The sequence below is a fragment of the Anolis carolinensis genome, chromosome 1 (assembly GCF_035594765.1).
Source record: "Anolis carolinensis isolate JA03-04 chromosome 1, rAnoCar3.1.pri, whole genome shotgun sequence".
Taxonomy (NCBI): domain Eukaryota; kingdom Metazoa; phylum Chordata; class Lepidosauria; order Squamata; family Dactyloidae; genus Anolis; species Anolis carolinensis.
The window spans coordinates 182,764,940-182,789,533 of record NC_085841.1 but is presented as its reverse complement, the minus strand read 5'-3'; the positions used below and the strand labels follow the sequence as shown (position 1 = coordinate 182,789,533).

General features: G+C 36.2%; 1 protein-coding gene across 2 annotated transcripts in view; it reads right to left on the bottom strand.

Annotated features, from left to right (window-relative positions):
• Positions 1-357: 357 nt before the first annotated feature.
• kansl1l (KAT8 regulatory NSL complex subunit 1 like) overlaps positions 358-24,594 on the bottom strand; it is a 42,806-nt gene continuing 18,569 nt past the window's right edge. The window contains exons 4-16 of one of the 2 annotated variants that reach the window (XM_008113373.3): positions 23,168-23,365; positions 21,698-21,819; positions 19,505-19,709; positions 13,930-14,074; positions 11,442-11,552; positions 10,885-11,022; positions 9,502-9,626; positions 7,401-7,525; positions 5,594-5,648; positions 4,420-4,529; positions 2,783-2,951; positions 1,506-1,781; positions 358-1,406 (exon numbers count right to left, since the gene is read on the bottom strand). In XM_008113373.3, coding sequence (XP_008111580.2) covers positions 1,554-1,781; positions 2,783-2,951; positions 4,420-4,529; positions 5,594-5,648; positions 7,401-7,525; positions 9,502-9,626; positions 10,885-11,022; positions 11,442-11,552; positions 13,930-14,074; positions 19,505-19,709; positions 21,698-21,819; positions 23,168-23,365 — 1,731 coding nt within the window. In that variant the 3' untranslated portion in view covers positions 358-1,406; positions 1,506-1,553. Of the gene's footprint in view, positions 1,407-1,505; positions 1,782-2,691; positions 2,952-4,419; positions 4,530-5,593; positions 5,649-7,400; positions 7,526-9,501; positions 9,627-10,884; positions 11,023-11,441; positions 11,553-13,929; positions 14,075-19,504; positions 19,710-21,697; positions 21,820-23,167; positions 23,366-24,594 lie in introns of those variants that run through there. The other variant, XR_010000443.1, reaches the window with a different exon arrangement.

Genomic DNA, 24,594 nt, shown 5'->3' with positions numbered 1-24,594 from the left:
TAAACATCAAATTAAGTTATGATTTTACAAATTAAGCACCAAAACATCATGTTATACAACAAATCTGGCAGAAAAAGTAGTTCAATACACAGTAATGTTACGTAGTAATTACTGTATTTACGAATTTTGCACCAAAATATCATGATATATTGAAAACATTGACTACAAAAATGCGTTGCATAATCCAGAACGTTGGATAAGCGAGTGTTGGATAAATGAGACTCTACTGTATATCATTATTTTGACCCATAATTTAGGATATTAGAGAGAGAGAGTGAGGGAGATCTTGATCTTAAAAGAGAAACCTACATGGTTCAACTGTTAGGAATCTTTATCCATCAACATCACACTGTAATGTACAGAAATAAGTTTTTATTTTAAAACTTTGCATTCAAAATTGTGTCAAGAGGCAAGATCCAAGTTTAATTCTCTGAACAAAAATCTTTTTTCCAAAGTTAAAAGAAAATTGCAATAAACTACAATCTAACATAGGCTGTAGTGTTGAAATGCAACTGAACATTTTTACAATATCCAGTGTACTTCCAGTCCATTGGGATAAAAAGGAAACAAAAATTTGGCCACCTACACACTGTATAGCATAGTTTTGGATAGGACAAAGAATAAAAAACCTGCTTGACCGAGATACCTTCTTTAAAAAGCCTTAAAACAGAAGAGCTATACTCTTGACAGCAGAACATAGCCAAATCAAATTGGCAGCACTGAATGTGAGAAGCAATCCGCATCGTTGGAGGATGTGGATGATATTCTAAACACTAAATTTGAAAATGAATAACGAAAAAAACCCTGGTTTATTCAAGGTATGTAAAACACTGCTAAATGTAACACCTAAACAAACATTAATTTTTCTGTACAGGTATGGAATGGATATTGCTCAAATGTTACAAAGTGCATACTTTTTGTGAAATCAAGAGGGGGTTTCTTTTAGTTAAAATATTTCTCAGTCCTTTCTATTCCTTGCACTTAAAAATGCATAGGTATCTTCTATAAAACACAGAAAATATTTTTTTAAAAACTGATTTGACTTAATGTACTTTTTGGCCTCTCAGAACAGAACTCATTAGCTATGTGTCCACATAATCAAATTTATAAATAGTTGATTCTTCTCTGGATAAAACATTTCCCTTAAAGGGAACAACGTATCTGTGTGTATGCCTGCCACTCTCACACAAAAGTTTCTTAATTTGACTTTCTGTATCCAGCTAAAATTAGTACATTGCTAAAGTGGGTGGAGAAGCACTGTTCTGATGGACTTTCAAAACATGGCAGCAAAATGGTGGTTGCAGTTTAAGAGTGTCCACTTTTGACATCGATTTTAGTCCTCTGGAATCAAAGCATTCTTCTTGTGGTTCAGATAAAAAGAAACTATACTTGTGTTTCTATATTGCCTATCAAAAATAGGGAGAAAAGAAAACATGAGTTGTAAGTATAAATATTATAGTTCAAGCTGCTATTGCTTGTACGAGCAAAAAAATGTTTTGCCTTACCCATTCTTTCATCCTAATTAGCTTTCACAATGTCCATGCTATTTTCTGTCACGTCTGCTTTCTCAAGCTGCCATTTTCCAAATACTGGGCATGCTCTTCCTTCTTTTGCGGCTGCTTATAATTTGGAAAACTGAAGGCACTGTGTGAATTACAGTGAGAGTCACTGAGAATATCCACATTTGAACTTTCTTGTACGGCCATTATCAGAGGTTGGCATATTAAAGCTTCTGCTTCTTTATCATTTAGTGGAAAAGTCCGGTGTGCCCACAGAACAGCCTGAAAGGGATCAAGACGCAGAATAAGATGTAATCTGTCAAAAAACATACACCATTGCTTAGAGCAGGGGTTGGTAAAGTATGGCCTGCAGGCTGAATGTTACCCTTTTTAAAGGCCTTACTTCCCAGAACTAACTATATTTATTTTACTAAATATGGCCCATGGCCCAGGAGAAACATTTTCTTCAAACAAGTAGTAAACTGAAAATTGGTTTCCAATTTATTTTGTGGTTTAAGAAGACTTCCTCTGAGTCAAAAATATTGCAAAATCCCACTTGAAAGGTTTTAAAATGAAAAGGTAGAGGCATTGTTGGGGTGCAGCTCTCTAATTTTTTTTTGGGGGGGGGGGGCGTATTGTTCACCAGCCCCTTGCAGTTCCCATCCTCATGTTACAATAACAAACTTTTCAAATAACAAATCCTATTTAGCAGAAAATAAGTTTTCAGAAGACTGTTATCTTGTATAACATCTTTGAAACTATTCCTAAAAATACCCTTTTGAATCCTTGTTCTGGTAAAAAAAAACTGGGATATAAAGAAGGATGACAACAATAACAATAATTTTATATAAAAACTCTACAGGGGAGCACATGTGATGTTCAAAAGGCTTACCACAACACAAGATGAAACAGCAAATTAATGATCTTTACCAGATGGGAAAACTGTAAAAAAACTATGTTGTTGAACTGCAACTTCCCACAAACCTTGCCAACACAATAGGAGTTGCAGTTCAACAGCATCTGGAAAACTGCATTTTCCTCACCTCTAGTCTATGTTATGGCATTCCCTGGTATTAATTACTATGACACAGTTATTTCATAACAAAAATACTACAGAAACAACACACTGTGCTTCTCGAAAGTAAAATACAATGCAAGAATTCTGAGTAAGAATGTTTAACAATATATTTACCAGAAGTAGGATTGATCTCTCTGCTAATACAACAGGACCTTTCAGCAGCCCCACATTAATCAGACCTGGCTATTATTAAATATATAGTCACCGTTGTTTCTTGATTTCCTTCTGAAGATTGTGGTATCCTCGAGTAGAAATAATTGCTTATCTCTGAAGTATTATCAGTGGAGTTTTCAGAAAAATTAGGTGTCAAATTGGAGTTGACCTGGTTTTCTTTTAGTGCTGGATCTTGTCCCTCAAAATTTCTACTATAGGATCTATAATGAAATAAACGATTAAATTTCTTTGAAAGAGAACTACTCTGATAAAAATAAGGCTGATTTTGTAAAATTCTGAAAAGAAAGTTGAACACACTGAAAAAGTCCTTTAAAAAGCAATATTAGGCTACCCATTACATCCAAGGCCCCTTCTACACTGCCCTATATCCCAGGATATGATAACAGATTATCTTCTTATCCCAGATTATATGACAGTAAAGACTCATATAATCCAGCTCAAAGCAGATAATCTGGGATCAGATCCTTAGTGTAGATCCAACCCAATATTTCTAAAAATGTAGAACAATACTGTAATGCTATGTTGTAATGCTATTTGCTACCAATTCCTTTTCACATTTATTACTGAAGCAGGAAGTATAACATACTGAAATGTATCAGAAAAGCTAGTTATAATCTCTGAAATCTACCAGTATGTCTTATATTTTATATATTATTGCAGTTATAATACTTTCACATAGATGGCAACAAAAATGTATATGATCAGATCTTCACAAAATAGTGATACAAAATGAAATAGTTTAAAAAACTGGACTTTATACAAATCCCCTGGGGGAAAAACCCCAGACATTTGGCGGTGGAAGGAGGAATCCAAATGCATCTGGTGGCCATGGGCTCAGGGATGTTGCAAAGCCCCATGCTGTGCTTGAGCCTATTTCCAGAGTGCCTGTTCTGCCCACCAAGCAGAAAGAAAATGCAACATTGGCCAGGCAACAAGAGATTTGCAACATTCCCCGACTCTTCGGTATTTGGACTTTTCCCTTCCGTGATGTCTGTTTTTGTGTAATTCTAGCAGCAGAACCCAGAGTCCTGTTGTTCTAATATTGATGCCTAATGATGAGGAATATCGGAGTTGTAATCCAGCATTTGGAGGGCCACATAAAATGACATGACAGGCTGGATTTGGCCCATGGTCCATGTGCTCTGGATCAGGGCTACCCCTTCCCACCCAAGAATTTTTTCTGTATCCCCAGGTAAATTTGCAAGGCTAAACAGCTAATTTTTCTTTTTGTGGAGCACAGCTGAAGCATCCTCTGGAGAGTCTACTGTAAACACTATATGTTGTTGCTAACAGATTTGTGTAAATGGGTGATGCTCATAAACCTTTTACAATTGCCAATTTTTTCATGATCCCAACATTGAGCTAAGGGGACCCCATTTGGGGTTGGGACCCTCAGTTTAGGAAGGAGTGCTTTAAACATATATTATGACAAACAGTGAAGAAATCAGCACAATCAGTGTGCATATATATGCTTTCTACTGCTGAAAACACTCCTCTGTTCTAGAAAGTTCCAAGGATGCTCTGTGTAAAACAGTGTCATTCACTTGTATGAATCACCACAGATCACAACAAAAAACATGGGAATCAGCTTGTAGAGGGGGAGTGGGGGGGGGGGGGAACCAGCAGCTTGAGAAAACTAATACTAGAAAACATTAAGTTTCATCTTGCCTGTTCCTTTTAGGCCAATGGCACTGCTCCCACAGAGACCATCGAGCTCTCTCTTTGACTTCATATTTTGCATGTCGAACAGCATAGACATCATCAGACAGATCTTCTGCCTAAGTGTTAAAGTTGTCAGATTATAACAGCAGTAAACCTTTCAGTCATAAATATCTGAGCATCCTAAAATAAACATAATGCCAATGCAGTTCAATCACAATGAGAATAAATACACTTTTCTCCAACGGAACACCGCCATTTAGATTTTTTAGTTAAACATTTTAGGAAAACATTAATATAGAAATGGTTCTTCAGAACATAAATGTATTGAAGGTGAGAGAGGGTAATCTTTTATGGAACTGACAGTCATACAGACATAAAGCAAGGCCCAAAGGCAGAAGACAGAGAGAAATTCATTTGTTTCCCCTTCATCTAACCTCCCTCTCTTTTCCCTCAAATGTACTAATTCTGACAAATATAGCCACTCTATCTCCCTCTTCATTCATTCATATCACTCTAGTGAACAGGTCACTCAACCTGCTATCCTATTTCTTGCCTATCTACAATTATTTTCCCAGCCCAATATCCTGTGTTGCATTTTCAAGAGTCACTGGGCATGCCACCTAGAATTCCAAAAGTTTGTGGGAAGAACAAAGAGTGGAAGCTTCCCTTCTTGACTTAAATTTGTGTTAAATGGGGAAGGAAAATATCCTGAAACTCATATGCTGGAAGCAAACAAGTTATAACTTTCATATTACAAATAAGAAAAAAAAATACATCCATCAAAACAGACAGAAATGATTAGGAAAACATGAAATAAGAACAAATTAGCATGTTATGCACTCATTTCCAATATACTGAGGAAAAAAATATTCCAAACAGAAAGTGACCAGAAATGCCAATATTAATACCAGTACTTGGATGGATAGACTAAATTAAACTTCATAATGGGGCAATTATGAAATTATATTTTGTTCTCTATATATATTACAAAACAGAGAGAACAACATTAGTAATATTATAATTAATGTGATACTGTTTTATTGGGGAAAATATTACAAAGAAACAAAATTTCCAGTTCTAAGTGAACTAAAGATGAGAAGGCCCATTTTTCCAGGGCTTCCCATCTCTAAAGTGAAAAAGTGAAGTTTTAGGTCACTGGATGAATGGAAATGCAGCTTACCTGTTCTTCATCTTCCTGTAGACACCTCAAAGGCTTGAGTGTGATAGTTCTCCAGCTGTTGAAAAGAAAATATTCCTCACTGCAGAATTAGCTAATATAACCCAGTTCTGTTACACTGTGAAAAGTTATTTTTCATAGAAATAACTGCATACAAATTCATTCAGTATATGAATAAATAAATTCAAACCCTGGACTGCCAGCTGGCAGAAGATCTTCTCAGAGCTCTTTAACACTACAACAACACACATGCTAGTAACTTCCCATCTAGATTGCTGAAATAATGTTTTGATTTATTCAGTGATTGTCAATGAAAGAATGAAAAACAATATGTGCACACACACACACACAAAATGTCTTATGGGGAGTATTGCTTGGAAGCTACAAAACTGCTCTTGAGTACAAATATACAAACTCAGAACAGTGGTTTTACCCTAGATGTCTATAATTTCCTCCAGGTAATTACAGTAGAGTCTCACTTATCCAACATAAACGGGCCGGCAGAATGTTGGATAAGCTAATATGTTGGATAATAAGGAGAGATTAAGAAAAAGCCTATTAAACATCAAAATAGGTTATGATGTTACAAATTAAGCACCAAAACATCATGTTATACAACAAATTTGACAGAAAAAGTCAATGCTACAAAGTGAATGCTATGTAGTAATTACTGTATTTACGAATTTAGCACCAAAATATCACAATGCATTGAAAACATTGACTACAAAAATGCGTTGGATAATCCAGAACGTTGGATAAGTGAGACTCTACTGTATGTTTAAATGACAGCCAAAATGGATGAGTAGAAGTTACTTGTCTAGGACCTCAAAAATGGAAGAAGTGCCTCTTCCTTTATATACTTGCTTAAGATGCAAGATCTACTGAGGGAATTCACCACTGATTCTCACCTCTGGGAGGAGTACATGATGTGGAGATGCTTTGTTTATGACCTGCTCTTCCATAGACCCCTAAAGACCTGGTTGGTACTGATGTTGGTCTCATGTCAGCATTAAGATCAAAACTAGAGTCTGACATGGATTCTAACATGGATTTGAATAATATCTGCTACACTGTCTTGGATCAGATTCATTACTGTACAGTAACACAGAAAAACCAGGAGTGCTGGTATTGCTGTTGCATAAAGACTTAGCACTTAAAATTTGAGGTATTCTGATAAGGATGAGAAATATGTGCAAAATAAGCCTTTCCCTCTCAGGATACATCTACACTGACACTTGGCGCAAGGGGCCAGCAAATCAACCCCATGGCAGCTAAACAACACACACAGCTAATCTGGGTTAACACAGGCTAAAGTTGCTTAATACAGACTAACATTAACTAAAGTTGCAGGTTTCTCAAATTATTCCCCAGGATCCAGAGCAAACTGTTGCAACTTTACAGAGAGAACTGGCTGCAACTTGACCCAGCCATCCTGTGTTCCCCAAACTCCTGCATTTGGCACCCCAGCCAACCATTGCTTCAGGCTATGAGTGACTAGAATGATCCATGTTGGGCCTACTGGCTGCTGTGACAAAGAGAACGAGAGGGACAGAAAGGGTGGATATCCACTGGATTCAGTGCTACTGAACAGCCAGGACTATTGCTCACCTCCACAGGGGCTGGATGGCTGTCAGTCAAAACCATCCTGGGGCTGATGTGGCATTTGCTATCCCTTACTGGCCCTAGGACAAATGGTCAGTGTAGAACCACCCCCATTTCTCTTCACCTCTACTTTTAATTTTGATAGTGACCATTGCAAAACATAGTTTTAAGCTATTTTGAGAAGGAACAGAAAATAAATGACATGTACCTTGGAGTAAGAATTTCTTTATATTGCAGTTTCTCCAACTTGGATGGCGCAACCAGTGACATAGGGATGACAATATTGTCTATATCATATGAGCTCTCACTCCTTAGTCTCCGTCTAGAATTAAACTATTTAAAAATATATTATATATTTATTGACATTAAATGATTACAACAGTCAATGAACCTCAGTGCACAAAACTATAACATCAACTATAGCACTCAAGGCTAACACTACCGCTTTTACAGCACTACTACAATACTGCTTTTCTGTATAATTTTTCCCTTTTAAGCTGAAAGCTTTTCCTCACTATTTTTGAAACTACAATTCTATCATTGTTCTCAAACTTCGGCCATCCCTGTGTTTTGACCATCAACTTCTGGGATTCTTAACCAATAGCCATGCTGTCTGGGACTTCAGAGAGCTGAAGTCCATAATATGTTATCAATGTTTGAGAAACATTGCCCTAAACTACATTGTCCTAAAATATCTTATCAATTTTGAGAAACATTGTCCTAAACTATTTTGGTTCACATTTGGAAGATCAGTACACGGTATGGACTGATAACTGAATAAATGCTCAGAGCAACTATCATTCAAATTGCAAACATGGAATTGGAGAGATTGTGATTCTTCTACAGGCCAATCCATTTTCTGCTTATATATCTTAACTTGAAAAGGGGTTGGTAATAAAAGAAAAATAACTCACTCTTGCACTGCATCAGATAATAGCAGAACGTAATTTTAAAAACAGACTGGCACCTAATCAAGATATGCTAGTGATGGTTTTGATAATATTTGATAATATGCTTAGGATGTTTTTGATATTATTAACTGACTGATTTCACAACCACAGGTGGAATTTTGCCAAATAGAAATGTATATCTTACAATGAGGGATAATCATAAAACATACTGAACAGAAATAATAGTATGATAATTCTCGCTTCAGCAACACCTACACTAAAACTGAAATAATGGTACAATATGTGAATACCAAGTGCTGTAGACTATATTTTAGAGAAAGGATTGGCCAAACCACATCTGAGTACTCCTTGTCTAAGAAAACATTATAAAATTAATGGAATCACCATAAGTCGACTTGAGAGCATACACACACAAATAAGCTTGATTGACAAGCCAAAACAAAACACAGAAATTTGAGTTCTTGCTCTAGATTTAAAAAAACTGAATAGAATTACTCTAAAGCTTTGTCCTTATAGAACAATGGCAGTGCTATAAAACATGGGGCTGAATATGTAATTAAAAGTATAAACATAAATGTATATACCATATTTGCCAGACTAAATTTCATTTTGTTGTAAGTACTGAACAAAGGAAAGCAGCACTAAGTAAATATTTAGAAGAATAAACCTTTAATAATACTAAATGCATGAATGTGACTAAAATAGGAGTCAATCAGCAATTTATTACGGTCTATGACCAGCATATATGAAAATAGGCACAGGTGCCCGAAAAGGGGAATCGCAGTTCCCATAAAAGTCAAATAGAAGGACAAGTTAAAAACAGATTTTTTTCATTAAAATAGGAGTCAAAATACAGCACAAATTCTAATGCAGCTACTGCTAATTTTGCTTTAAAAATACTGAAAATGGCCAATAGATTAAAAGATATACATAAAGGGAAAGGGGGAAAATGGAAGAATACAAAATAGTTGAAAGAAAAAAAGAAAGCAAAGATACAGAAGGATAAAAGTGATGCCCCGTTTTTTAATTCAGCAGTAATTTAAACACACAATCAGTTTATATTTCTCATTTATATAGCTACTACTCTCTCTAAAATCTATCTACTAATGATCATAATCAAATCCAACCTAGTTTTTTTACAAAGAAGTAAAAATTAGTAATTTGTTCTAGTCATACTATTACACTTATTGTTCTTTATCAGCTAACATAATTAACACAAGCTCTTTAAATCCTTTTTTTCCAGGTATAGCTTTTTCTAACTTAATACCTCTTTCAATTCTACTGTTCCAGGAGGGATACAAAGCAAATACAATTAATCTTTTCATATATCTGACTTATGATGTATATGTGGATAGCACATTAAGTAGTAAATCTCCCTGTTAATTTGTTTTAGCATACCTGGGATGAGGTAATGTGACTTGATCTTGATAGCATGTCACCAATGACTGACCCTGTAAAATTATTATGGGATTGCTGTTCTTCATGCTGAAAAGAAAATCCTTCAAATCTATTCCTACTTTGTCCTGTCATTAAAAAGAACAAGATTCCATTATCTATTAATAAAAAGGCAATGTAATTAATTCAGCATATATGCTCAAATACTGACTTTAGTAAGTTCGATGCCCCATAGGTAATTACAATAAATGGATTTGGAAGGCACAGTAATGATCAGAATTCTGCATGAGAATCTTTATAGAAGGATTAATCCAGGAATAATATTCCATAGTTTCCGATTCTGTATCAGATCTTTATGAGCCCAACAAAATATTCCTTCTGAGTAAGTTATTTTGATTTTAATTTACAGAAAACTTGTATCTATAACATACTGCAGAGGGGGGACACACTTCTATCTTGCTTCTCAAGTCACAATGGCTGAAATATATACCAACTGCTACAATACAGAAGTTCATTAAGATTTGCATCAGATCCCTAATCTGGGATGTTGTGTGGTCTCTAGGCTGGATGGCCATGTTCTAGGAGCATTTTCTCCTGACATTTCGCCTGCATCTGTGGCTGGCATCTTCAGAGGATCCCTAATCCCTAATCATGAATTAAACAGAATCCAATGAAACACAAATTGCATAAATGATATCAGATACAGTATTTCTTCAACCCTAAAAAGAACTTTTTTGCTATAAAAACGTATCTAAAAATGGGGTGTGTCTTAAAATCTCGGGTGTATTGTGTATTCTTGTTGGTAGTGAAATGAAATTAAAGTGCATCTGGCAATCAATGGCATCTTACAATTGAAGAAATACATGATCTGCTAAATTATGCAGGAAGGGCATATAATTTTGGAAAAGGGTAAATTGGAGAGTGGGCAGAATTAACTCATTTAATAGTATTACACCTCTGACTTGTGTGTAGTTGCTGCAAGACAGAAGTTGCAATGACAGAAACCAATATTAATGATTCAGAGGATGATCAGCGTGCACAACTGCAACACATTACTAGCTGCTTTTCAAGCATGTGACAGGATGTGTTTATGGGGAGTTATTATGTAGCACAAAAGGGTAAAACAAAAGTCCTGCCATAAATCAGCATTTAAACTGCACATGGTAAATGACAGTAAACTTGTGAGGAACAAATGATATGTGATCATTCATCATTATTTACATTGTGCAAAAAAACAAAAAAAAAAGTGTAGGTGCAAGTAGGGTTTCCCAACTGGAATAGAAAGTATTGCTTAAACACTAACAATATAATCTGTAAATTATCCTATCAGTAAGAACAATGAACTTTTTATTCTTTTTTATCATGAGACATTTTAACCTAACCTACCTGTCACTGTTTCACTTAAATGTCTTTTCTTCCTTCCTTCTGGCATCTGTTCAGATATTTCTGACAAAGTGTGATATCTGGAACTGGAATCATATCCACAGTTCCACTGTTGAAGAGGAGTTTTATATTGAAAATATTCTACAACAGAATAAACAAAGCTTTACCATTTATCCTTTCTGTTTAAATTATACAGGAAGTTAACATGTTCTAGTAATACATATTAAGGAAACTTCAAACCATCTAAAATTGGAAAGACAAATGAAGAGGACAGTGAATGGATTTCATCTATTCTTTTCTAGCTATAGACACCAATCTGGAAATAAATCTTAATGAGCTCAGTAGGTCTTTCATTAGAAGATATTAGGATATCAGAAGATAGCCTAATGAAGAAATGCTGATTTTTCCTCTTCCTTTTCAGTCCTAATTCAGTTGTTGTTCTCATATTTCAAGCAGGTGTCTACAGCTGAACAACCCTTTTCAAACTAAAGCTCCGTGATGACCATTCCCAACAAAACCATATAAAACGTAAATAAATTAAAAGTATCTGGATGACATACCATTTGAAGGAGACATTTTAAATTCGAAACCAAGGGCAGATGTTTCAAAGGGATCACCTTTGATCTCACACTTCTTGAGTAATCTCCTAAAATGTACATGAAGAGGAGTATCTGAAAAATACGGATGGGTAATATGAAAATAAACAACTTTACATCTAAGAACAGATTACATATACATTGTATATAGGTTACTGTCATGCAACTATACTTATTTCCCAAAGTTAATTTGAAGACTCTAATCCATTTTCCAATATGAGTTATCCAGAGTCTTTTAGGGGGAAAATTAACTGGGACCTAAACAAGAATGTCAATGATATATGCACAATTATATTTTTAAACCATTCCAACCACGGGAATCATGGCAGCTGTAGCAGTGGACAGCTTAATTTTCAATGAATGTTTAACCTGAATTCGAATTTGCTCTTCCTTTTGATACCTTGGTTCATCTTCTTCTGTGCCAGAAATTTTTAAAAATGCTTTTGGAATAGAAGATACCGTAGTTGGAACCACTTTATATGTTAAAGAATATGTACCATAACATATCCAGTGCCAGAAAGGATGAGCTTTGAGAAGACTGCAGCCTTTCTGGTTAATTACATCACGGCCTACATGGTGCTCTTTGACTCCCCCCCCCCTCTTTAGACCCCCAGTGATACAACAGACTCATGTATAGGATTAATTTAGTAGCAGAGCCCCTGATGGCCTAGTGGATTAAAGCCTTGTGATTTGAAGGTTGGGTTGCTGACCTGAAGGCTTGCCAGATTTGAATCCCACCCGGGGAGAGCACTGATGAGCTCCCTCTATCAGCTCCAGCTCCATGTGGGGACATGAGAGAAGCCTCCTACAAGGATGGTAAAAACATAAAAAAAATCTGGGCGTCCCCTGGGCAACGTCCTTGCAGACGGCCAATTCTCTCACACCAGAAGCAACTCAGGTTGCTCCTGACACAAAAAAAAATTAGTAACAAAACTCAATGGCCAACATATCATATTTTTACTTTCTCTCATCTTCCCCCTTCCTCTGTTACCCTTTCCTTTACGTCATAAAACTGTGAAAATGAAATAAAATATCATTTTTAAAAAGTAGTAAAAATAACTGTCTATTTTAAGTAATTATCCCTCTATTTCACAAGTCAAATTTATATTATTAGGTCACTGCGATTCATACCACTGCTAATAGCCCTTGCCATCTGTACCAAAGGATGCCACATCCATTAGTGGCAGACATTTTCACTTGTTTACACAACCATATACAGGTAAACCAGAGCTCTGTTTTTGCTTGGACTTCACATATAAATTGGCATTTGCTGATTATTTGATTCTGGAGTCAATTCAAGTACTGCTTCAAGTGCCAAAATAGCTTTAGGATATTTCTAGCATCTGATCAGTTCACATGCATCAGAAGAGTTACTCTACAACAGGTTCTAAGAATACAGGATTTTCTGAAATACCATATGTAGAGCCCATTAAATTGGTTCCTTTGTTGCTTGCCTTTCATGAAAATTATCACACAAGGGCTGAAGCATGCATTTGAAGCCCACTAATGATTGGAAAAATTCCTGATCACACAACATAATCTCAGACTCACTTCAAATCAATCTGCACAATATGATTAGCTATCCTTTTCTATGCATGGGGGAAATTGATTTTTAGGCTGCAGAAACCCTTCTTCCAGTGTTGGCAATGACACAGTAAGTCAAAAGTACTGCTGCAACAAGTTCACAAAAATGCTTGTTGTGAGTAAGTAAAACTTTATTTATATACTGCACTCTTTCCCCGAAGGGACTCAGGGCGATTTACAAGCATAAAAACAGCAACATACATTACATAAGCAGCACAATACACACATTATTAAACAAAATTAAAAACCTATACAACTTGTAAAACAGTGAAGACCATAAGAAACAAACACAACAACCAGAAGGAATAAGAATACATAATCAGATGGGTTGACATGGTCCGTTATTAGGGATTGATGATCCTTGTACATGTTTCAGGGCCAGGGGTCAGTGGTACACCAGAGAAAATTATTCAAAGACCCGCCAAAACTACCAGGTTTTCAACTCCTTGCGAAATGAAGACAGAGTAGGGGCTTGCCTAATCACCTTTGGTAGGATATTCCAGAGCTGGGGGGGCACTACTGAGAAGGCCTGCTCCCTCATCCCCACCAGTCGCACTTGGGACGAAGGTGGGAGCGAGAAGAGGGCCTCCCCGGACGATCTCAGGGCCGCGCCAGTTCATAGAGGGAGATGTGATCACGGAGATAGGCAGGGCCCGAGCCGTATAGGGCTGTGGGTGTCACTTCCCCCTGCTTCACTTCCCCGTCTCCAAATTGCTCTCCATTCCACTTCTGGCAAACTGCCAGAGAGGACCTCCAGCTGCAGAGCCATAATTTCCCACTTCTGCCCCATTCACGACCTTAAAAAAATTCAAGTAGCTCCATGGGAAGAACTGTTACACTGCATATATTATTACAAAGAAACCTTTACCTGAAGGAAATGATACGACAGGATGGAATGAAGCATCCACTTCTAACATGAATTGTTTTTGTGTCTTGGACTTCAGGCTCAATTCATAAATATTCCATGTGGAGGCTGAATGCACATCTTCTGTGTTAAACAATCTGTCTTCCAGCTGCATGGTCGATAAAATTACACAGAAAGGTTATTGTTTATTCACATTCTACAACAAATTCTGCTAATAAATTGAAACTTAATCCATACGAAACAATACAATTTCATTTAAATAAAATGGTACTTTTGAGTTGGAGTTTAATTTTCTTCAAAAAATCAAGTTTATAGCTTGGATGGACAAACTTTTATCCAAGACAGTAGAATAATAGCTATGGATAGTAGTTGTCTTCACAGCTTTAATTCTCTCCTCTATTTTTCTAGAAAATTGCCCTTCTCTAGGTATGATGACTCTCCAGTCAGTTATATATGCCCTAGTTTCCTGCTTCTTGGCAGGGGGTTGGACTGGATGGCCCATGAGGTCTCTTCCAACTCTATGATTCTATGATTTAGACTAGATAACCGCAAAACTTATATGGAGCTACCTTTGAAGCCTTTTTCTAAGATTCAACTACTGCAGAGTGGAGAACAAAAGTCCATTTTTTAAAGCATGTCATGCCATTGCTACATTAATTACTCAGACTCTCTGTCTGTCCCCAGGATAGTTCAGGACTGCTGGTGATTACCTCTTTACCTCTAAAGGCCAGTGTATTCATATTTGAATACTTTCAAAGCCATCCATTTCTCTGTGAAACTGCTGAGGTAATTGACAGATAACTTTGATCACATCCATGGTGGAGACATTAGTAGTGCAGTTCCACAGTAGTACCTTGGTGGTGAAACTCACTGCCCTAAGTAATCCACTTGGGCTCTATTTTGGTGGCATTTCAATAACTGAACATGTCTAGACATTTACAGCTTGACCAAGGCATGATTTGTTTGTTTTTACTCATTTAGTTGTAAGACCATGTGAAGTAGAAAATCGGGACATAAAATAAAGTAACAGACACAAAAAACTCTGATCAAAAAGATAGACCAGAAAGGAATCCTTATGTGTTTGTACTGAGGCAGAAATATGCCTAAAGTTTCTAGCTGATTTGGTCAAGGGAACAACACATGAATTGTGAATGTTTTCACCTGAGCTCCCAAAACATTATTTATATAGCATCTTTATACAATTACTTCTGAAAAGCAGACAAGCTGGATGCAATACCACTCTCCTGCTCTTGTAGGAGGCAGAGTTATCCTCAATGAGTCAATCCCCTTAAAATCCATCTGAGCTTCATCTTGACTACAGAAGGGACTCTCCATTTTTCTTTATTTAAAAACTCATTCTTTCAATATTTATGATAAATTGCCATATTAAAAATCCAAATATAAGCTATGCCACTTACTATTTAAAGGGAACATTCATTTTACAAAACAGAAATGTAGTAAATTTCAATGGTAATTTCATTATTTTTAAAGCCTCTAATACATCTTTCAGTCAAATATCTAATGTGTTTCAGTATTTGGGGGGAAATGTTTTGGGGAGTGGAATTAATATATTTATACTGGGGTAGGATTCAACTTGTGGATACATGAGAAAGAAGAAAAAATTATAGGAGAAAAGGTCTTTTTTAGAGAAGAGAATTTGGCCAAGTCTTTATTAACTTGCTGTCATGGTCCAATCTGTAGGTTAAAACAACTATATCAAAAAAAACTGCTGCAATATAGGGATTTATCCCTGTTATGAAATCTATATAAAGTGTTCTCTGCTTATATTTGTTTTTATTAGAGAACATACAGCTGCACTGTAAGACCACAGATCCCTCTCATTGTAAACAATTTATTGCTAATATAAACATGTGGTTATTTAAGGCATTTTTGGAGCTCACTACTCAGTCACTTGTAAGTGACATCCTAGAATCATACTGTCTCTTATGAAAAATTTGATATTTTTTGAAGTTCCCACAGAACTAAAATAAGATGTTTCACTAAAAAGTTTACTTGGAATAAAACTTCAACTTGAAATGTAAAACCATGCCTTACAACCAAGTTTCTTTCAGCTAGTTGTGCAAAAAAGCACAAATTGATTCTCTCAGTGACTGGATATTTAACAACGAAGAAATATTTTAATGCAAAATATGTTTTGAGGTAGAGAAACTTTGCTGCACAAAGGACAAAGCTTTCAATAGTCTATTGAAAAATATATATTTCAAATGAAACAACATACTCTACAATGTAATGGCAACACTGAACCCCTCTCTTTCAATAGTCATATCTATAGCTTGAATCAACAATACCAAACACAAAAGGCCATTCACTATATGTAATATAGATGAGTTAAATAGATCTAGCTATCTGACAACTTCCAGATAATATTTACATGGAAAAACATTAAAACATTTAAAATGCATTTGTCAGAGAGTTAATCCAGAAAAGATGGGGATGTTGTGAGTAGAATAACTGACCCCTCTGGAAGGCAATTCAAGACAAATTTTAGATGAAGTTACACTCCTTCCCAGGAGTAGCAATCTTTTTTTATTGATTCAAGGGCTCAAGATATAACTTGCAAAATCTTGCATTCCCTCCACTAAAAACATGACCTCTCCATGCCCTCAAACACAATACAGGTTGAGCATCTCTTATACAGTATTCCAAACTCCTCTAAAATCCAAAACTGCCCACATGGGTGACTGAAACAGTGAGGTATTTGTTTTGTGATCATTAAAAGCACAAAGATATTGTTTCATGCACAAAATTATTACAGTAGAGTCTCGTTTATCCAACATAAACAGGCCGGCAGAACGTTGGATAAGCAAAAATGTTGGCTTATAAAGAGGGACAACGGAAAAGCCTATTAAACGTCAAATTATGTTATGATTTTACAAATTAAGCACCAAAACACCATGTTTTTATAACAAATTGACAGAAAAAGCAATTCAATACAGTTTACGTTATGTAGTAATTACTGTATTTACGAATTTAGCACTAAAACATCGCAATGTATTGAAAACATTGACTACAAAATCACTGACTACTAAAAACTGACTACAAATATAGAATTACACAAAATGAACTTACAGCGACAACATTGTCAGAAGTTAAATCTGTAAAAAGTTCAGTCCTGTGAAGGCAGACTGCATTTGGATAATACAGAACGTTGGATGGGCGAAGGTTGGATAAGCAAGACTCTACTGTATTTACATTTGTATAACATTACCTTCAGACTATATATTTAAAATGTACATGAAGCATCACTGAATTTTGTGTTCAGACTTGGATCCCATCTCCAAAATGTGGCTTGGACCCAGGATTTCCCGATGGATACCAAAAATCATGCATGTCAAAGACCCATTATATTACAATGGTGTAGCAAAATGGTACCCTTTATATAGAATGAAAAGATAAAGGATTGCTTTTTGGATTGTTTTAAAATATTTTTGAGCCATGAGTGGTTGAATCCATGGATACAGACTGATTATGAATGCCAACTGAATGGAAACACAGGTATTCTGATTCTTTTTTAAAAAAAAAATAATCAAAAATTAAAAACACTTCTGGTCCCAAGCATTTTGGATAAGGCACACACAAACTGTATTACTGAAATAGAAGGTAAACTTATTCAGCATGTTGAACATAGATTATTAAGTATCATACTTCATTTTGTAAAGGATTTGTCTATGTAAAAGAGTCACATTTATTTATTTACTTAAGCAAAATTGATTTTTGCTTTCAAAATTAAGCATTTAATTCAATTCAGGGTCTTTAGAACATGTTCATGCTGAGGTGAATGTTAATTTAACACAGATTATCTTAAGACACTACTAAGACCATGAAGCTTTATTGGAACAGCACAAATATGGAAAAAGTTAAGTATTTCAATTTCCTGTAAACTGAGTACTGCAGCTGTGTAAGCTTTTTCAGCTAAAACACATATTCCCCATAACAAACAAAAAACAGATTCATATGGTAACATGTTTCTATAGAGTGAAGTGTTCCAATAAAACCTTTATAGTTCCCCCTTCTTTCCCACAGCGCTACTTCAAGGGAAAGGCAATATTAGGACAAAGGAATGAAGTTCAGGAGTCCTCTTCCCATGAGTAAGGTGGTTTTGTGTGTGTATATCTTGCAAAGGAATGCATCCCAACCCTAACTAAGCACTTGGATAACTTGGCTGACTAAGGCATAACATCCAGCCCTACTAAGCATGTGAATTTTTTAGTTAAACATACACTGTTTTACGTTTTGCTAAACAGGAAAGTGTTTCTCTGTAGCATAGAGGTGGAAAATATTTTGAGTCTCAGATGTTGATGTAACTGCCATCATCCCTCAATCACTAACTTTGCATATTGAGGCAGATGGCAACTGCAGTGTACCATGTGGGGAGCCACCAAGCAACCCACTTCTGTTGTATGGTAGGTCACTTACAATAGGACCTCCAGGTCATTTCCTGTTGTAAAAAGAGTTCTAAAACGGACCAGAAGGGTTCAAAACAGAGAGTGCCCCTCAAATCCCTTAATAAAGGGTTTGAGACTAATACGGGGCCATTTTTTAAATAAAGGAGATATACAAGTTCTCCTTAGGGGGCTGCTGTAATCTCCTATCTCTTCCCCACGTCTTTTCTGGACAATACATTTTTTTTTCATTTAAACAGAAAGTTGATGAGCACTGTCATTTACACTAGCTTTCTTTTTGTGGTGTGTCCACATTCACATACTAGCATGGAATTATATGCTCTAATGTTACCTCAAGCACCAATTCTTCCCCAAGCTTGATGTCTCAAGGCCCCATCTTCACTGTATTATATAGTATAGATGGGGCCAAAGACTATATAGGGCACCTTTCAATATGATATTTGGAACCAATTTTTTTTAGTGCAGACAATGATCCTGAAAGTATAGCAACAGCTTTGACAGAAGCCTGGTGAGGGAAGCAAATATGCTGCTATCACAACAGAATGGGAAAAGAAGACATCATTTTATCTGAAAAGATGTGTCTATCACTACATTTTTTTTCCATCTGTAATATTTCCAACTTAGCTTTGGAGCCATGCATCCTACAAATATTTCAGTGGGAAATATCACCACATCCTCTAGAGTGCAACTGGGGGTATTCTGGAGCAAAAGAAATGGCAGGTATTTGAAAAAGAGCTCTGGGAAGTTGCATGTGGCACACAGTCCACACTTAATCCACTGCTATTCTTAAGGAATGTTTCCTGAGTCTCAGGTACTAGTATTTAATAGCAAAGAACATGCAATTTATAACTTCCAGTTGTTGCTTTACCTCCTTTATTTATTTATTGCTAGAAAGAATGAAACTCTATACAGTATTTATGATCCAACATCACAACTAGTTAGATAAATGAAAGTAATAATGCCCAACCTGGCCAACTTATGAAATCCTGTTAAGCTTTTGTGTCCAGCCTTATATTTGACCAGTTTATTCAAAACTTGCTTTCTTAAAACAGGGCACACTCACATTTTGGAGAGAACAATGTTATTACTAGGCTTAATCAACAAACACAGTATCTTAATATAGTTTTTATATAAACAAAGAAGCACACTTGCACCTGTTGGTTCAAACTGAAAATGGTACTCATTTTGTAGAGTTTTCTCCTCTGAAAACTGTGAAGTGGTCTAGTGCGAGCAGATGTGGTCATCACAGAAGTAGTTGTTGCTCTCAGCTTTGTCTTGTCTTTCCTTCTTTTCTTCAGATGCTGTTGATCAATCAACCAGTTACTAGAAGATGAAATGTCTTCATTGTGCTCAGGATCTCTGTAACATGTCAAACAATTATGCTAGGTTGATTAGAGAATTCAAGGGATGAACTCTGGATATTGTATAATATTATATTATTTACTCTCTGTTCCATAATTAAATTTGAGGTCAGCTGAACTCAGTGATGAACTTCCATGAAGCATCTTTCTGTTGGCTGGGGAAGCGGGCACTGAATGGGCACAGCCACCGGAGATGTCTGGGGATTTGGGGCCTATGGATACTTCTGAACCTGGGGTTTCTGCAGGAGCTGATCCCAATTGGGATGCTTGGAGAAGGGAGGATGGTTCTTTAAGTGTTCATGGGGCTAAGTATGGGCAGGATGATTGGGACTCCGACGAATTGCTAGGTACTCCAGATCCACGAGCTCTAGCTGTGTGGAGTTCAGACTCTGAGTAGATTTGGGACACCTGGTGTTTGGGTGTGAGTGTTTGGTCACCCAGGAGGAAGGGGAATAAAATGGGAATGTTTGGCCACTGCACTTTGCGTGTGGCAAGGTGTTGCTGAGGCGCCATTGGGATCTCTGTGTTTCCATGAAGACTGGACTTGGACTATGATTTGAATCTGCTGATATCACCTAGCTTGGCTCTCGCTGTGTCTTATCGTGGACCTGTTTTGGATGACTGCACCCTCTTTGGACTTTGGATTGAATTTGACCTGGCTTCTGTCTACACCCTCTGACTGACGGCTACTCCCGGCTTCTGACTATTGGTTTGTCTTTCGGAATTTTTGCTGACCTTGGATTCCTCTGACGACGGCTATTCATCATCCCTTTGAGGCTTTCGGCTTATCTGCACCGTGGAAGCAGCTTTATTGCTTTTCTAGTTTGTTTATTTTCCAGCTCTATTTGTTTTCCAAAGCTGAATTGAAGCGTTATTTAGTTTGTTATTGAATGCCAGCATGGGAAATTAGCGTGGCTCGTTTTTGAATTATTATTGTCCAATCTACTCTCGAAACACTGAAAAGTGAAGTGTTTCAAGGATATTTCCTGTGTTTATGTTATTTTCTGGCTTATCTTCGGAATAAACTCTGTTTTGTATGTTAACTGGCGTCTGACTCTTGACAATACATACACACACACACACACATATATGAGTTATTTCCTTTAGATATTTCTGTCTACATTTAATCTCCTACTGTAGTCATCATAAATGAAATTTTGATTTTATAATACATAGCTAAATTCTAATATCATATTTTCAATATTTGTAAGAGCAAAAGGAGGGCCAAACTGAATGGAATCAAAGGACAAAAGCAGCCATGTTGGATGGGACCAAAAGCCTATCCAACCCAGCATTCTACTTACTTTATTTATTCAGTGAACTAAGATGTTATTGAAACCTCTCAGCAGGGTGCACAATGAAATCAATGTAAGACAATAAATTACAGTAACAACAATATATTTTTAAAAAACTAAAAATATACTAAATCTCTTATAATTTAAACCAAGACAATTTGACAGCAGTTAAAACACTTTAAAATAACACTGACTAATATGCCTGTGGTTGTTAAATCAAATCAATCAGGCCCTTAACATTTTAATTAATGTTTTAACATGGAACTGGAATGACACCAGCATTTGTGTCAATGAGACCTCTGAAAGAAAGATATTCCAAAATCAGTGTGGCACAATAGAGAAAACCTTTTACATCATCTTTGTTCAATGTACTGCCCTTACGATTAGGACACAAAGGTGGCCTCTCCAACAAACCTTGATTCGCAGACAGATTTGTACATAAAGAGGCATTCCCTTACTGGTAGACACCTATGAGATGCATGGCTGCAACACTGTAGTCTTTAAAATTTGCTGCTTTAAAATTCTTGCTCTCCTTCCTTATTCCCTTCCCCTGCCCCCCCCCCCTCTCACACACATAAAAAATGAAATAATATATTTATTTTTGGTCAAAGTGATGATGTCACTTTATAATACATTCCCCCAAATGCTAAAACTACAGCACTATCTGGAAATACATGAAAGCACAGCCTACCTTAAAGCGATGCCATTGACCAGCTCTTTCTGCTTATAAGATTTTGGGGAGAGTGGGGAGGATGTGGGAGACATAGTTAGTGGAGTGATGAGACTGCTGATTATTTCACTCAGCTGAGCACTCTGAAACAAACCATAAAGAACATGAAAACCCTTATATTTAAAGTGCAGCACATAACACCCTAAACTTGTTGCCAGCTATTTAACTATAAATAAATCTTCCTATTTGAATGGCCACATTCCCTGCTGAAGTTATTATGTATTCAAAACAAACAAAACAAGTACCTCTTATGAAGCCGATATGAGCCAAGAAAACCTAATTATTTAAATCCTAAATGTCATATTATGAAATACAATAGTTGTGTACCTCCCTCCAAAAATGAAACATGACTTCTGAAACACAATCCAAATTTTCAACAAAATACACAGAATGTTTTCTTAAAGGGTAAAACTATCTATTAACATTGGCATAATAGGCTAGCCACAAACAGCAGTACCCAGCTCTGACAGTAGGCACTTTGGACTTGGCAGATCATCCAGTGCTGAACAGAACTCAGAGGCAAATTAATGGGATTGAGAAGATTAAGTCTCGGACAAATGGGATAAGTTTAAATTGAGGAGGAGAGGAGAAGGTAGAAAAAGTGGAGAATGGAAGAAGACAGCAGTATGATAACAAAGAATACTAGAGATTTTGATAGCATTGAAAGCAAAAGGCATATACAGTAGATTATTCTTCGTGCCAACGTTTTTTCACCTCGATCTCTTCCACATACAATTAACAACAGGAGTTGGTAGTGTATAAGGTCTCAAGACCCCTACATCAACCTCAATGAGGTGCTCAGGGGGAACAAGCAGAAAAGTGGCTTACAGCTACTAAGAAAAACTTAGACAGCCAGCATAGGTCCTCTACCTGAAATGGAGGAACTCATTTCATGAGCAGAGAAATAAAGCAGAGGCATCCTGGCAAGGAGCAAGATGGATTTGTGATGTGCTCTCCATCTCACAAAATCCCAACAAGAGATGGCATAGCATGAGATACAGCTACATTAAGCAAAAGATTTACCATATAATCCTAATTCCTTTGTCCTAACTACTATTCCGCCAGCAGTGGTATCCACAAGATACTCCACTTCACCTGTGAAAAATTCCTTGAGAATTAATATACCACAGGTGACTATTACCTTGGAAAAGGACTAAATTACACAAGGAATTTCACCAGTACAAAATTTTAATCTATACCAGCACTGGTCTAAATATAACATTCAACTGATTGGCACCAAGATCATTTGAGGAATACAATAAAGCTTAATGCTTCAAAGATATCAAAGAGACAATTTCTTCATTTCCATAATCTACGCTGATCATAGTTACAGAAACAAAACAAAAAGATTTCTAGGGATATCACTTAATTATACATTGTTTGCAACACATCTAATCTAATTCTCTTTGATGTTTACTCTTACTTGAATACCTGTTTTTCTATGTTACGGAGAAGCAGAGTTGGACTGCTGGGTGATGTTTCAAAATCATGTTCTGGCCAGGCATCCTGTCTCTCAAGGGAAGTTTGAGAAGTCCCTGTGGCATTTAATACAGTTTCTTGATCTGCCAGTTGTTTTCGCTTCTTCAGAGTATCTTTTGAAACGGAAAATTCTTCTAAGACTACCATTCCCTAGACAACAGCAATTGAACAAGTGTTGTACAAACATTTTATGGTGATTTTAATCTTTAGATTACGATTGCTCAAATTATCTGAAATATTTTGATTAGTGACTTAAGAGTTCTGAGAATATTCAAGCCTTACACAGATAATACGGAAGAACTGCACATTCTGTCCATGATCACCCCTCAAGTTCTCCGTCAATTCTTTAATCATGGTTCAATATTCTGGATGTTCATGTTGGGTAGTGTTAAAGATAGTCCTATTACTTTGCAAATATATTTTGCATATGTGAGGGGAGGGGTAAGGTCCCAATCATATGTTTTCTCTTGAGTATGAAGAAAATATCAGTTTTCTCACTTCTTTAAATAACACTATGTAACATGATTTTTGTTCCTGGGTTATAAATATCATTTTCTAATTTGTTCCATCATAAAAACATGGGAAAAGTTTATTAAACTGCAAAACATTTTAGTTTTTACAGGAAATCCTGCAGCACATTTTGCTATAGGTTTTCAATAAATATCTTATAGAGTCTCAACCAATTCAACAGTTTGTGGCAGTCACAAAAATAAAGTTCCTGGCATATAAGAACTGCTTTCAAAGTAAGTACCACACAGTTAAACAGGAAATAACACTTTCAAACCAGGAACAGATTTTTTTTTCCAAATTTTGTTACATACAGTAGTGTAATTATATCCAGAAAATTGTCTCTTTAGTACTCCATGAGACATAACACTAAAGATTCTGTCACATGCTAGGGACAAATGAAAAAGGAAGTACTCATCTGAAGCATAGTATAACTGATTTCATTATTCATGCTGGCATTTAGAAATGATAGCTTAAAATATACATTATGCTTTGATTTCATTTTTAAGTTCATGTAAATAACATCATAAGAAAGATCTTCTGGCCACTCAGAAAAAAGAAAGGGCAGCAAGCTGGGAAATATATGGAATATTCACATCTTGATGAATATATTGTAATTTATTGCTTACAACTTAGCCCATGAAACTTTACTGCTTAATTTATTGTTTGTATGCTATATATTACTTATTATATAGCCATGTATATATTGTACTGTTTATTACTTGCATGATATTAAAGTGTGCAAAATGTCTTAAATTTGAAACAGACAAGATTTGGTATCTGCCCTTAGGCCTAATTGTTACTGAACCAAACAATCTATTCCTGTATATACCGACTCAGATATCAATTTTACTGACTTCAATGACACTTAC